This window comes from Aotus nancymaae, unplaced genomic scaffold, assembly GCF_030222135.1.
Source record: "Aotus nancymaae isolate 86718 unplaced genomic scaffold, 86718_ANA_hifiasm-v0.15.2.pri h1tg000131l, whole genome shotgun sequence".
NCBI classification, from domain to species: Eukaryota; Metazoa; Chordata; class Mammalia; order Primates; family Aotidae; genus Aotus; species Aotus nancymaae.
Genome location: NW_026988546.1, coordinates 1,531,269 through 1,547,255, shown reverse-complemented (window position 1 = coordinate 1,547,255; position 15,987 = coordinate 1,531,269). Strand labels below are relative to the sequence as shown.

Below are 15,987 nucleotides of genomic sequence, written 5' to 3'. Positions count from 1 at the left end.
TGGGCACTGGGTGAACTGTGCCCTCATGTGGGCCAGCCTTGCCAGGAGAGTAGACATTGGCAGGAGGCGTACACCCTCAATGAATGTATGTTCTTGGGAGAGACTCAAGCATTCAGCCATGAAAATGTAAGAAGTTATGAAAGGAGGCGGGGCTCTGTGGCTCACACCTGTAATCCTAACTCTTAGGGACGCCGAGACAGGAGGATAGCTTGAGCCCAGGAGTTTGAGACCTGCCTGGGCGATATAGTGAGACTCTGTTCTCCACAAAAAGACAAAAGTAATAATGATAATAATCATAAGAAGTTACGACAGGAGGAGAAAGGCAGAGTTCTAGATGCCGAACTGAGGGCTTCCGCGCAGGCTTACTGGGGAGCGCACTTTGGAATCTCACCTGTGAGGGAGGGAGAGCAGTTGGTCCCAGGCAGTCCCGCCAGACTCTGGAGCCCCGTGACCCAGTTGAGGCAAGCTCTCCAGCCTCAGCCAGTTATCAGACACTTGGTGAGGGCTGTGACCTCGGACCAAGTGCTCCCTCCAAGGTCAAGGCTCAGAGAGGGCCTGGACTCAGGGCCCCAACAGTGACAGTGCCCAGCCCCTAGGAGAGCAAGAGCCTTAGTCCTGAAAGGAGATGTGGCCACAGCACCCACACATCAGGCTTTTCTGGGAACTGAAAAGGAAGGATGTCCTGCACAGCGTGGTGGCCACGGTCGCTTGCTAAGTGCCCAGACCAGATGGATCCTGTGAGCTGCTGCTGTCCCATTGCTCATCCCCTTGTCAGCCTCTCTGCATGTTCCAAACCCCAGCTTCTGACTGTCAGGCTCCAGGAGCATTCAGGTAAGGATTCCAGAGCGGGGTTACCACCCCGCTCTTGTTTGAGGACCTGTGCTCGGTACCAAAGACCTTCCAAGCTGATGGTCTCAGATGACAGTGAGTGAAGGTGCTGACCTGGAAACGATTCGAGGATCTCAGAGAGGGTCCACCCTGTGATTGTCCTGCCACCTGTGGTCAGTGCAGGCATGCTTTCTCTCCCTTATCCCAGGTCCTTCCCTGGAGAGGCATGGCTGTGACCACAGGGAGCTAGGGGCAGAGGAACAAAGACTCCCATACCAGAGGTGGACAGAGTAGGAGGTTTCAAGTGACACAGACCTGGGTGTCTGGGCTTGAGTGCTGGCTTTGCTGCTCACAGGCTGTGTGACTCTGGGGAAGTTTGACCTCTCTGAGCTTGGTTTCCCCGTCTTTTAATTGGCAACAATGACAGTCACCTACCATACAGACTTGCGAGAATTAAATGGGATTTATTTAATGTGGAGTAATAGAAGTTTGCTAGCATTGCTTCATAGGAATGACCCAGGTAACCAGCTATTTTTTTCCACCTAGCTGCTGACATGGCCTCCAGAAACGTCTTTGGGAGCCTTTGGTCTTCTGTGGGATCTCAGTGTGGATGAGCTCTTCCTTCAGCCTGGTCAGTACTGGAATGCAGGGTGGAGACTGGCGTGCTGAGCTCCCAAGCCTTTGATACATGACTCTCAGTGCCTAGAGCCCAGCAGCAGGGGAGATGCTGGTGGGGACATTGCATCACCGGGATGTGGAAGCATCACGCCATCTTTGGCTCAGGCTCCAGCATTAGTAAAATGCTGAACCAACAGGCCCCTCAGCATCTTGAACTGGCCTCAGATCTCGGTCCCTGTGGCTATAGCCAGACTGACCTCACAGGCTCTTGGGAGCCCAGAGCAGTCCAGAACAGTGGGTTCAGACTGAGACAGTCTCTAGGTCTGAGGAGACGGCTTGCCCCCAAGTCCTTCCTGAGAGCACTGGTTAGCTTGGGAGGGTTTCAGGAAAATCCACATCAAATCAGGGTGCTCCTTGGGTTGGAGTCACCAAAGGGAAGAGTCTGAAGCTATCTCCCCCAGTGACAGCCTTCCTTGGCTGCTGGGACATCTGCAGTGCCCCTGAGTTTGGTCTGGGTGGGAATGAGAGCCTCAAGCTGGCACCTTGGTTATGGCATTTAGGAGGTGTATTTAATTCCTCTTTATAATACTTTTGGATGTTCAGAGTTCCACAGAAGGAATTAATTTCCTGCTCCCGCCACCCCAGTGGCTACACCCTCCCTAGGCTGTCGTCATTTGGTACCTGAACCTAGACACTTTGGCACCAAAAAATATCATGTAACCAGTTGAAAGTTGCTTAGGCAGACAGTGAGAGGGACTCCCAGGTGGCCAGACCCCACCTCCCTGCCAGTTGTAGGCTGCTCATCCCAGAGCACAAAAGCGCAAGGCCTGGAAGGCCTAAGGCTGTAGCCCCAGGGTGCACCATGAACCCCCAGCCCTTCCAGTTTCTGCTTTTGTACCTCTTCTGCTTCAGGAGTTGGCTGAGCTGAGGCCATCTGTCAAATTAAATCATTCCAGACTCCTCCACCCCCCACTCCATGAGCCCTCTAACTGAGGTCTTCTGAATAGCACCAGTCTCAGCACCCTCTCCCTTTTTATAACCTCTGCCCCTGCTGCCCCTGATGCCCTTTGGAGCCCCTGGGGCCGCCTCTGCAGCATGCCTGCCCTTTAGGGGAACAGAGGCCTCCCTTGTCCTGCTGTTCTGCTCTGTGCAGTGGTATGTGTGTCCTCCGCTGAGGCAGAGGGGACACCCCACTCTCCTTTGCTTCTTGCCGTGTTGTCTCTGGTGTGCCCCCATTAGGAGAGGTCAGAAATGGGCTCTTGAGTCCCCTGTCAGCTTAGCTTATCTCTGGCTCCTCCAACTCCAGAGCATCTCCTGTGGACACCACCTGAGAGCCCAGCCTGGGATTCTGTTTTCCTGCCTGGGGGACCAGGGGCTGACCTAGAGAATTCCATGCCTGAAGGTGGGATCTTGACTGGTATGGGCAAAGTGAGAGGCCAGGTCCATTAGAGAACTGAGGACAGGGTCTCAAGTGATAGTTGCGTACCCAGTTTCTTAGCAGCATTAGTCATAATAGCTAAGAGGCAAAAGCAACCCAAGTGTCCATCCATGAATGGATAAACAAAATGTGGTATATACATACAGTGGAATATTATTTGGCCTTAAAAAAGAAGGAAATTCTTTGAATGTCCATGATGTATTATTTAAAAAAAAAGAGGAGGAAATTCTGACATGTACTATAATACGGATGAATGTTGAAAACATTATGCTAAGTGAAATAACATACAAAAGAACAAACTGTGTGATTCCACATATATGAGCTACCCAGGGGAGTCAAATTCATAGACACAGAAAGTGGTGGTTACCAGGGGCTAGGGGAAGGAGAGAATGAGTTACTGTTTAATGGGTACAAAGCTTCAGTTTTGCAGGAAAAAAGAGTTCTGGAGATGGATGGTAGTAGTGATTGTACCACGCTGTGAATGTGCTTACTACCACTGAATTGTGCATTTAGAAATGGTTAAGATGGTAAATTTTATGTTATGTATATTTTACCACAAAGAGGAAGGAAATTCTGACACATGCTACACGATGGATGAACGTTGAAAACACTACGCTAAGTGAAATAGCATGCAAAAGAAGTTATTTTTAAAAAGCTAGGTCAAGAGCAAAAGGGCCAGGTTCCTAGAGAGAATCTGCCAGAAGTTAGAACTAAAGATCAACTGCCAATTCAGGAAGCATTTCCTTTTTTTTTTTTGAGACAGAGTCTCGCTCTGTCACCCAGGCTGGAGTACAGTGGCACAATTTCAGCTCCCTGCAGCTTCCACCTCCCAGGTTCCAGTGATTCTCCTGCCTCAGCCTCCCGAGTAGCTGGGATTGCAGATGGCCACCACCATGCTCAGCTAATTTTTGTGTTTTTAGTAGAGACAGGATTTCATCATGCTGGTCAGGCTGGTCTCAAACTCCTGATATCAGGTGATCTACCCGCCTCCAGCCTTCCAAAGTGCTGAGATTAAAGGCGTGAGCCACCACGCAAGGCCTCAGGAAGCATTTCTAAGGTTAAGTTAGATCCAGAATTGATGCAGAAGGAAGTCAAGCTCTACAGGGTTTCACTAATATCCTGGGGCTCTGAATGTCTGAGAGGACAGCAGGCCTCTGGGGCACAGAGCTCAGGGAAGACAGGCTGCATCCCTTCCCTTGTAGCTGTGATTTGTGTGTGCGCCTCCGTGTGTGTTCAAGGCGCTTCTCACGTGTAAACGGGAGATTTGTGTGTGTGTAAACTTCCATCCTTTCCTGGAGTTTGTGGTGACCAACAGTTCTTCCCAGACTGTCTTGAGGAGAGTCTTGTGCGATCGCCTTTATCCTAAACTGCTGAGTAAGAGAAGAGCTGAGGGGCCCAGGACAGGTCCTGGAACCAGGACTTCAGAGCATTGACTATTACGGGTGTGCTCCACTGACTGTGTGTGTGGAAGGAAAATAAAATGAAATAAAATAGAACAGAATATAGTTTAAACAATAAGCATAACACAAGTAGTAGTTAACTAAAAGTAAAGGCCATTTAGAATTGTACGAAGACTAAGGAATTTGAGTAACCTCCCCCTAGTGAAGCTGTAAGCTTATCTTGCATTCTAGGCCTAGTTATAAGCTGTATTCAGAAAAGGAACAGGCTAGCAGACCTGGCATCACCCTCTCTCTGTATAGATAAGAGCACCAGAGCACATCTTTAGGTCTGTAGCCTGCACATTCCTGCATTTCCTGTTCTTCTGATCTCCCTGGATGACCTCCCCCCACCTTTCGACCCCCTACCTCAGCTGCAAGACTATAGAGTCAAATGACCATGAAGCCCAAGATTGTAAAACTTGACTGTCTGTGTCTGAAACGCGCTTCCTGACTTGATTTCCTGCCTCAAACAGCATGTAAGCTAAACTGCCTTCTTGGTCGGGGTCGGCGGCCATTTTAGGTGTGAGCCTCCTCCTGGCCTGGGCCCAAAATGAAGTTCTCTTTGGTCTCCATCAGTCTCTTTGTCTTCTTAAGCTGGAGTTTTGCTATAACAGCCATGTTGGCCAGGCTGGTCTTGAACTTTTGGCCTCAGCCTCCTAAAGTGCTAGGATTACAGGCATAAGCTACCGTGGCTGACCAGGATATAGATTTTATGTGAGATGTCCTCTTGGTAACTAAGTTAAAATAACAGGCTGGGCGAGGTGGCTCACGCCTGTAATCCCAGCACTTTGGGAGGCTGAGGAGGGCAGATCACGAAGTCAGGAGTTCTAGACCAGCCTGGCCAACCAACATGGTGAAACCCTGTCTTTATTAAAAATACAAAAATTACCCGGGTGTGGTGGTGGGCACCTGTAATCCCAGCTACTTGGGAGGCTGAGGCAGGAGAATTGCTTGAACTCTGGAGGTGGAGGCTGCAGTGAGCCAAGATCACACCACTGCACTCCAGCCTGGGCGACAAAGTGAGACTTTGTCTGAAAATAATAATAATAATAATAATAATAAAGGGTAAGATTCAGTGGTTTTTAGTATATACAGAGTTGCTGAATCATCACCACTGTCTTCTTCCAGAACATTTCATCTCCCCAGAAAGAAACCTCTTTCCCATCAGTGTCACTCCCCAGTCCTGCCTCCCCTATCTCCTGGCAACTGTTAATCTACTTTTAATCTCTATAGATTTGCCTATTCTGGACATTTCATATAAGTAGAATCATATACTATCGTATATACTAATCGTGTACCTTTTGTTCCTCTTTTCTTAGCAATGCTTTCAAGATTCATGCATTTTATAGCATATGTCAGTCATTTTTCATGGCTGAATAATACGCCATTTTATGGATATACCACATTTTACTTAGCTGTTCATCAGTTGATAGACACTTGGGTTGTTTCAACCTTTTGGGTATAATGAATAATAACAAGTTTGGTGTGGTGGCTCATACCTGTAATCCCAGCACTTTGGTAGGCCAAGGCAGGAGGATCTTTTGAGTCTAGGAGTTCAAGACCAGCCTGGACAACATAGCAAGATCCTGTCACTACAAAAGTAGATTTATTTTAAATTAGCGAGGCATGGTGGCGTGCCCTGTTGTCTCAGCTACTGAGGAAGCTGAGCCCAGGAGTTAGAGGCTGCAGTGAGCCATGATTGTGCCACTGCACTCAGCCTGAGCAGCAAAGCAAGACCCTGTCTCCAGAAATAATAATATTCTGAACATTTGCATACAAGTGTTTTTATGGACATATGTTTTCAGTTCTCTCAGGTATATTCTTGAGTAGAATTGCTGGGTCACATGGTAATTCTACGTTTAACTTTTTTTTTTTTAAAATGGAGTTTTGCTCTCGTTGCCCAGGCTAGAGTGCTGTGGCGCCATCTCAGCTCATCACAACCCCAGCCTCCTGGGTTCAAGCAATCCCCCTGCCTCAGCCTCCTGAGTAGCTGGGATTATAGGCATGTGCCACCACGCCCAGCTAATTTTATGTTTTTAGTAGAGATGGGGTTTCTCCTTGTTGGTCAGGCTGGTCTTGAACTCCCAACCTCAGATGATCTGCCTGCCCCAGCCTCCCAAAGTGCTGGGATACAGGCTTGAGCCACTGTACCTGGCCTACATTTAACTTTTTTACAATTTATTTTTATTTTCTCTTAGAGACAGGGCTATGCTCTGTTGCTGGGCTGAAATGTAGTGGCATGATCATGGCTCACTGGAGCCTTGAACTCCTTGGTTCAAGTGATCTTCCCACTTCAGCCTCCCAGGTAGCTAGGACTGCAGCCACATACCACCATGCCTAATTTTTTTGTTTTTTTCAGAGACTGGGACTCGCCATATTGCCTGGGCTAGTCTCGAACTCCTGGCCTTAAATAATCCTCCTGTCTTCACCTCCCAAAGTTCTGGGATTACAGGCATGAGTCACAGCGCCCAGTTCTATGTTTAACCTTTTGAGGAACTGCCAAGCTGTTTTCCAAGGTGGCTATATAATTTTACTTTTCATCAGCAACATATGACAATTTTTCCACATCCTCCTAAATGTTTGTTATTGTCCATCTTTTTGACACTAGCTATCCTAATGGGTGTGAAGTGGTATCTCATTGTGGTTTGGATTTGTATTGCTCTGGTGTCCAGGCATGTTGAGCTTCTTTTCATATGCTTATTGGCCTTTGTATTTTTTTCTCCAGGGAAACTTCTAATCAAATGCTCTGCTGTTTTTGTTTTTTGTTTTTGTTTTTTACTGAGTTGTTTTCTTTTGTTGAGTTGCAGAAGTTGTTTATATATTCTTGATACTAGACCTTCGATTTGAAAATGTTTTATATCATTCTATGGGCTTTCTTTGCAATCCTTTAATAATGTCCTTTGATGTACAAACTTTTAAAATTTTGGTGAAGTCCAACTTACCTATTTTTTTCCTTTGCGGCGTCAAACTTAAAGACATCATTTTCTAGTCTCAGGTTATGAGAATTTTCATCTATGGTTTCTTCTAAGAGTTTTATAGGTTTTGTTTTGTTTTTTGTTTTTGAGACAGTCTCGCTCCGTTGCCCAGGTTGGAGTGCAGTCATGCAATCTCGGCTCACTGCAACCTCCGCCTCCTGGGTTCAAGCAATTCTCCTGCCTCAGGCTCCTGAGTAGCTGGGATTACAGGTGTGTGCCAACACGCTTGGCTAATTTTTGTATTTTTAGTAGAGACAGGGTTTTACCATGTTGGTCAGGCTGGTCCTGAACTCCTGACTTCGTGATCCGCCTGCCTCAGCCTCCCAAAGTGCTGGGATTACAGGTTTGAGCCACCGTGCCCGGCCAAGTTTTATAGTTTTAGCTCATAAATTTAGGTCTTTGATCCATTTTGAGTTCATTTTTGCATGTGGTTTGAGATAGGAGTCTAGCTTGGTTCTTTTGCATGTGGATATCCGGTTGTCTCAGCACCATTTGTTGAAAAGACTATTCTTTCCCTATTGAATTATATTGGCACCCTTGTTGAAAATCATTTGACCATAAATGTAAGGGTTTATTTTTGAATGCTCAATTTTATTTCATTGGTTTATATGTGTACTCTTATTCTAGTACCCTAAATTTTTTATTAGTATAGCTTGTAGTAAGTTTCAAAGTTGGGAAGTGTGAGTCCTCTAACTATACTTTTAAAAAAATTGTTTCAGCTATTTCGAGTCCCTTGCATTTCCGTATGAATTTTAGGACCAGCTTGTTAATTTCTGCAGCATTGAAAGCTGGGATTTTAATAGTGCTTGTTTTCAATCTACAGATAACTTTGGATAGTATTGCTATCTTAATAAAAGTAAGTCTTCCAATTCATGAACATAGGATGTCTTTCCATTTATTTAGATCCTCTTTATTTTCTTTCAACAATGTGTTGTAATTTTCAGTGTACATGTCTCACATTTCTTTGGTCAAATTTATTCCTAAGTATTTTATTCTTTTGGTGCTATTAGAAATGTTTTCTTAATTCCTTTTCAAATTGTTCGTTGTTCGTGTGTAGAAATACAGTCGACTTTTATATATTAACCTGCTGAACTTGTTTATTAGCTGTAATAGTTTTTTTGTGGTAGAATTTGGTTTTGAAAGCAAACATACTCTTGTGCAACTAATTGGTTATTAAGAGAAATGACCTCATGTTTTTTTAACAAAAATGTTTTGGGTGAGCCAGTGTATGACTGGCCGTTAACCTAGTGCCAGTCTTGAACCAGTTCCATAGGAAAAGGGGCTCTATCAGCAACATCAAAATGCTTTAGAAAAGGAGCAGAGCACGCGTAGGTTCTTTCACATTTGCTTCCAAGACAATTGTCCATTTTTACCTACCCATTCCATTCTCTATTGGCTTCTATAATATTTGTGTAGGAGGAGGGGGATATAATAAAATAGAATGACCCTTGCCAGTACATTCTTTGGATATTTTGAAAGTGGGCGAGAAGTTTAGCTCCAAGAACAAAATTTATTTCACGTTCTTGAGTAGAGTCTTAGGACACTTTGTTCTTCCTCACTTGATCACACTTTTCCCTTTGTTCCTGGAGCTCTGGGATCGCAGTCACTGGGGCCTTGGACTTCTGTACAGGCCCCTTTTTGTGGGTTACTTTCTTTTCTGCTTGTTGCATTCTCCTTCCTTTATCTTTATTCCTCCTTCCCACTCTTCCTCTCAGATAACATACATAAAGTTGCTTCTTGTAAAAAGAATAAAGTGCAAACAAAATGGCCAGTAATCTTACCACCCAGGTAACCCCTGTGATTTTTTTTTAAAGTACTCTATGTACCAAGTTTAGCAAATTTAAATACTAGAGAAAGATGTAAAATAAAGAATGAAAGCTTTCTTCCCAGCCATTCCCCACAACCACTTCTTCCTCCCAAGTACTCATTAGTAACAGTTTCTTGTGATTATTTCCAGGAACAAAATTAATGCACAATCCACATTTTATCTATATTTTTGTGTTTATGTATTTGTACCGTATTTCTTTTGCCACATTGGTATCCATCGGAAATTACCTCCAGTGTCAATTGCTCTTCTCAGAGTTTCCCAGTTCTCCCCACTGGTGTCTGGAGAAGCCACACCCTGCATGAGGAAGGTCAGGCAGGGCTTTCTAGACCAGGGGTCTGCCAAGTGGGGAGTCCTGGAGGTGGGATGAGCCACTGGGGTGTAGAAACAAAACATTTATACATATTTCTATTTTAGTTCATCCTTCTTTAAAAAGCAACTTTATTGAGGCATAACTGAATATATTAACTTGGGGACATTTAAGTGTATAATTTATATACTTGACTTAACATACGTACCTGTAAAACCATTGTTACAATCAAGCTAGTAAATATATTCCATGGCCTCCAAAAGTTTCCCTGTGTGTCTTCATGATTGATCCCACCCCTACCTCTTGTCTGTAGGAAACCACTGATCTACTTTCTGTCACTACAGATTAGTTTGTATTCTCTAGAATTTATATAAATGGAATTATGCAGTAGGTACTCTTTGTGGGCTGTGGGAGGAAGGGTCTGGCACATTTCACACGGAATAATTATTGTGAAATTTAAGCAGTCTTTAGTCTGTCTATCAGGTTGGCACTCTGTGTTCTTCACCATCTTATTAGGAAGTGTCCTCGCCTCAACCGATCTGCCTTTCTTGTGGTTCACAGGACAGCCTCCTGCTGTGGGGACAGGAAGCAAGCCAGTCAGAGCCCCCAGAGTGGAGGCCCTGCGACCCTCTCATCTGCAGGTTGCATCTCCCAGCTGCTGCCCACACATGTGAAGCACTTAAGTGCCTGGGCCCTGGACCCAATGCTGTTCTCATGCTGGGTGCCCTTCACTCCTGGGTTCCACAGGGCTGGTCCCATTGTCCCTAGCCCCAGAGAGGCTGGCTGGGATCCAGGTCTGCCACCCCAGCTCCATTCCGTCCCCACACTGGTGCTGTGAGAATGTTGTCTAGACCCAAATGGGCAGGAAAACACTTGGAGGACCACCCAGGAGACCACAGGACCCACAGCTTTATTGGAGCTGTAATGTGCTTGACATAGCCCCTTCAGTCTCCAGTTAAAATTCGATGATAACAGTAATTCAGCGTCATAATTTACCTCTGTTTTAAAAAAATGTATTATTCTTGGATATGATAATAAAAGTAGTTTAATTGAAAAGAATAGGTAACGTTTCCAGAGAGCTTAATTTGTGCTAGGCACCAAGACCAGGGCTTGGCCTATCTCATTTAATCACCACAACAACCCTATAAGTAGATACTTTTTTTAAAAAAATTTTTTATTTTTTTTTAGAGACAGGGTTTCTCCATGTTCGCCATGCTTGACTTGAACTCCCAACCTCAGGTGATCCACCCACCTTGACCTCCCAAAGTGCTGGGATTACAGGCATGAGCCACCACGCCTGGCCTACAAGTAGATACTACTATTGTCCCATGTTATAGGTAGTTGGGGGCTGGAATGCCCGCCCAAGCTCCTCACTGTGCATGCAATGGGCAGCATCTCCTCTGTAGTCGGCCAGCCCTTGTCCAGCTCATTTCACCTCACCCTCTCTGACTCTCTCTGCTGCAACCTTGCTGCGTTGCATTTCTTCCATCTTCCTTCTGCCACGGGGCCTTTGCATGTACCAGCCTCTCCACCTGGGACACTCTCCTCCCTCCCTGCAGCAGCCCCCTGACTTTGCCTTCTTAACTCCATTTCTTCCTCTCAGTTATGGACTTCTCTGGCATCACCTGCTCAGGGAGGCCTGCCCTGCAGGCATGTGCAGCCCCCTTGCTTCTATGCTACTCGTTGTAGCTTTAGTCATAGTTGATGGTGGATTCTTTGATTATATTGTCTCTCCCAATGGGCAGTGAGCTCGAGAGTGCAGAGACCGTGTTTTTGTTTTGCTTTTAGTTTTAGTTATCTGTTGGGTTCCTGGCAGCTACGTGAGCAGGGACACGGTAGGACTCAGGTGGTTTTTGTTGAACGAATGTGTGGGTCTCTAGAAATACCTGCATCACCCCGTGGACAGCAGCATCTTTTCCAGATGGCTGCTCTGATCCTTTGTGGCCAGTCGGCTGTGGAGCTGTGTGTCCCAGCCAAGCTCTGATGTGCTCTCTAGTCCTCCAAGGTCAGGACTGTTGGCCCTGTGGGGACAGGCATGCATACTTTACCCAAGCTCAGCCGGCATCTCCCCAATCTCTCTGCCTGTGTACACTCAGCTCCTGTCCCCTCCACTACATCCCACCACCTGTACAAGGGGACCCTCAGGTACTCCGCCATCAGTTGCTGCTGAGTGCATTCCCTTAGAATAGTACCTGTCACCAGGAATTTTTAAAGCCTTCAGGTGATTCTAATGTGGAGCTGGGGCTGAGATGCTCCAGGTTTTGAGGACTTTGGCCAAGTGCACGAACCTCTTGCAGGAGAGGTGTCCAGGCAGTCATGGGAGCTTAGCCTACCACTTCAGCTCAGGACTCTCAACTTCCACTTTTAAAATGAGTTACAAAGTAAATTTAAGTGACTTGAATTCGGAGAGCACTTTTCTGTTGTCGTTGAGATAAGGTCTCACTCTGTCACCCAGGCTAGAATGCAGTGGTGCCATCACGGCTCACTGCAACCATGACCTCAACCTCTTCGGCTCTGGTGATCCTCTTACCTCAGCCTCCCAAGTGGCTGGGACTACAGATACATGCCACTACACCCGGCTAATTTATTTGTATTTTTTGTAGAGACACGGTCTCACTGTGTTACCCAAGCTGGTCTCAAACACCTGGGCTCAAGTGATCTGCCTACCTGGGCCTCACAAAGTGTAGGGATTATAGGTGTGAGCCATCGTGCCCAGCCCAACACTTCTTTTAGACTCTGATCGGAGGATGCTTGCACTCCCCGAGTACTCAGCCTCCGGCTGTGGCAATTTAGCCATGGGCAGTTGGCCTCAGATGTGTGGGTGAAAGGGGAGCTGGGGCTGGCATCTGAGGATTCCTGCCCACCCCCACCACCCTCATCATCCACCAGAGCATGGGAGAGCCACAGCTTTCCCTAGCTCAGTGGAGCCCAAACTTGGCTGTTTATTAGATATACTGGGAATTTTTTTAAATTCCAAAACCTAGTTCATACTGCAGACTAATTAAACCACAGTTGCTGGGAATAGGGCACAGGTGGTAGTAATTTTTGACACTCCCTAAGAGATTCCAACATGCTCAAACAGGCTGGGTGTGGTGGCTCACACCTGTAATCCCCGGACTTTGGGAGGACAAGGCAGGAGGATTGCTCGAGCTCAGGAATTCCAGACCAGTCTGGGCAACATAGCGAAATCTCGTCTTTACTACTAAAAAAAAAAAAAAATAGCTGGGCATGGTGGTGCGTGCCTGTAGTCCCAGCTATTCTGGAGGCTGAGGCAGGAGATGGCTTGAGCCTGAAAGGTTGAGGCTGCAGTGAGCCGTGATTGTGCCACTGCACTCCAGCCTCAGCAACAGAGCAAGACCCTGTCTCAAAAAAGATAAAAATAAAAATAAATGCACAGAGAAGTCTGAGAACCACTGCGTTAGGTTCTCACATGGGTCCTTGATTGAGACAAGAGCAACCACCATCATTCTTTACACTACCAGGTCTGCTGTGCTGCCTAAGATACTGTGTATGGAGAAGCCCCCTTTTTCTGTTGTTTTTTTTTTTTTTTAATTTGAGACAGAGTCTCGCTCTATTGCCAGGCTGTAGTGCAGTGTCGTGATCCCAGCTCACTGCAACTTCCGTTGTCAGGTTTCAAGCAATTCTCCTGCCTCAGCCTCCCGAGTAGCTGCCACTACAGGCACGCACTACCATGTCTGGCTAATTTTTTGTATTTTTAGTAGAGACGGGTTTCATGTTATTATTTTTTTAAAGAATACTTTCGTTGGCCGGGCATAGTGACTCACACCTGTAATCCCAGCACTTTGGGAGGCCAAGGTGGGCGAATCACCTGAAGTCAGGAGTTGGAGAACAGCCTGGCCAACATGGTGAAACCCCATCTCTACTAAAAAATTAGCCAGGCATGGTGGCAGGTGCCTGTAATCCCAGCACTGGACAACGTAGCGAAACCCCCTCTCTACTAAAAAAATTAAAAAATTAGCTGGGCGTGGTGGTGCACTCCTGTAGTCTCAACTACTTGGGAGGCAGAGGCAGGAGAATTGCTTGAACTTGGGAGGCAGAGGTTGCAGTGGGCTGAGATTGTGCCACTACACTCCAACCTAGGAGACAGAGTGAGACTGCATCTCAAAAAAAAAAAATGTATGGATGTGTTCATCCTTACTGTATCATATGGAATAGTTTCATTGCCCTGAAAATGTTCTGAGTTCTACCTGTTCATCCTATCCTACCCCCTCCCCTTCACCACCCCACCACCCCTCCCTAGTTTCTGGCAAGCAGTGCTGCTGTCACTGTCTCTATAGGTTTGCCTTTTACAGATATCCTCTAGTTGGAATCATATAGTATGTCGTCTTTTCACATTGGCTTCTTTCACTCAGCAATAAGCATTTCAGGTTTTCCCATGCCTTTTTGTGCCTTGATAACTCATTCCTCTTTTATTGCTGAATAATATTCCATTATGTAGATGCACCATAGTTTATTTGTTCATCTCCTCAAGGCCATGTTGTTTGCCTCCAATTTTTGACAATTTTGGATACAGCTGCTAAAAACATTTATGTGCAGCTTTTTATGTGGACATAAATTTACAGTTCATTTGAGTAAATACTAAGGAGCACAATTGCTAGGTCATATGGAAAGAGTCTGTTTAGCTTTGTAAAAAGCTACCAGATTTTTTTTCCAAAGTTCCATTTTATATTCCCACCAGCAATGAATGAAAGTTCTTATTGCTCCACTCCCTGCTAGCATTTGATGTCTTCTGTTTCATATTATTCCAGAGATCAGGCATATTGCAAAACTCAAAGGTTCAAAAATCCAAATGGGCCAGCCAGGCACCATGCTGTAATACTAGCACTTTGGGAGGCCAAAGTTGGGGGATCACCTGAGGTCAGGAGTTCAAGACCAGCCTGGCCAACATGGTGAAACCCTGTCTCCACTAAAAATATAAAAAATAATAATAATAATTAGCCAGGTGTGTGTGTGCCTGTAATCCCAACTACTTGGGAGGCTAAAGCAGGAGAATTGCTTGAACCCGGGAGGCAGAGGTTGCAGTGAGCTGAGATTGTGCCACTGTACTCCAGTCTGGCAACAGAGCAAGACTCTGTCTCAAAACAAAAATAACAGAACCTAAAAATCCAAACTGGGAAAGAATCTTCATTTGTGGACATTACTGGGAAACTCTTTGGTTGAGTCTAAATCAGTCTCAACCTTTTGCTTTCCAAAGTTGGGAGGGTAGTTTGCTACTACTGCCTTCCTGAATCATGCTGAGGGAGCCCTGTATCCTTAAAAACAACCGAGAATCCATGCTTAGGTGGCCAAGTGAGAAGGTGACTGCCTGCAACTGAGGGGTAACAGCTGGGCCTTTACCAGCTGTGCTGGACCATGATGTGACCTTGAGCATGAGAGGCACATGCTAAGAACAGCAGAGCAGAAAGACAGGCTCCTGAGATCCTACAGGTACAGTCGGGTCTCTGCACCGGCTGTGACCTGTCTACCAAATTCTAGCTTATTGAAGCCTGGGTAGGTTTTTTCTTTTGTTTTTGTTTGTTTTTAATTTTGGTCCTTGAAGACACGAGCGGTTCTGTGGTTTGGCATGGTGCCGCTCTGTCCCACACACCGGGGGCCTCGAGTGCTTGCTGGTGTTAGGTGACACCAGGCAGTGGTATGAGTTACAGAAGGGCAGGGGAAAGCAGAGGTGGCCTGGGGACAGCATCACCTGCCTTGTACACACTCCTGTGAATAAGCAGGCCAGGGGCCTATGGAGATGGTGTTGGCAGGTACAGGGTTGGTTACAGCAAGGTAGGGAGGTTGTCAGCAGCACCACAGGAAAGGCCTCAGGCCCAGGGTGAGTGGGGAGAAAAAGGAAAATGAAGGCACCCTCGGAGCTGGCTGCAGGGCGGAGAAGCAAAAAGAAGGTTCGGAAAGAATGTGGGTACAGGTCTGGAAAGGAGCCGGTGAGAGACAAAGACCAAGAACAGCAAGCAGTCAGCATCTCTCAGAGTCTCCCTAGGCACACAGTTTTCTGCAGGGAGAGGCAGTGTCACATATTTGGGAGAATGCTCATCTGCCTGCATCCTGTGCTTACACTGTCATCAGGGGCAACAAAATGTGTATGTTTTTAAAATAGGAAATGGATGTGTCATGGTTTGGGGATACAGGATTTTTTTTTGTTGAGGACCTGGCTCCTTTTGATAATGACACTACCTGCTGATGAGTCCAGCGGCTTCCCTTCGTAGCCCTGGTCCTTGCCCTAGTCTCCTAGGCTGGCTGATATTCCCTCTCTCGCCCCACCTGCCTCTCCATCCTCACCCCCGACCCCTGGGCCTTGCACCCACTCCAGCACCCTGGGCTCTTTGCTCAATCTGGAAGAAAGCAGTGCTCCCTGGCCTCAGGTCTCTGCCAGGCTTCCTGAGTCACTCAGGGTGCTCCAGTGTCCCCCGACCACCCTTCCTCCAATCTGTGGATGCCACCCAGCGTCATTGTGTGTATTTATCTTTCATGTGTGCCTTGTGTGTCCCCCACCCAACACCAGCACCTCAACAGCAGGGCTGCTTTGTGTTCTG

The 15,987-nt window shown here is 46.4% G+C and overlaps 1 protein-coding gene across 1 annotated transcript in view; it reads left to right on the top strand.

The window, feature by feature from the left end:
- FAM178B (family with sequence similarity 178 member B) overlaps window positions 1–15,987 on the top strand; it is a 103,194-nt gene that overhangs the window by 24,705 nt on the left and 62,502 nt on the right. Inside the window, 1 exon segment of the mRNA XM_064371345.1 lies at window positions 1,375–1,459. Coding sequence (XP_064227415.1) covers window positions 1,375–1,459 — 85 coding nt within the window.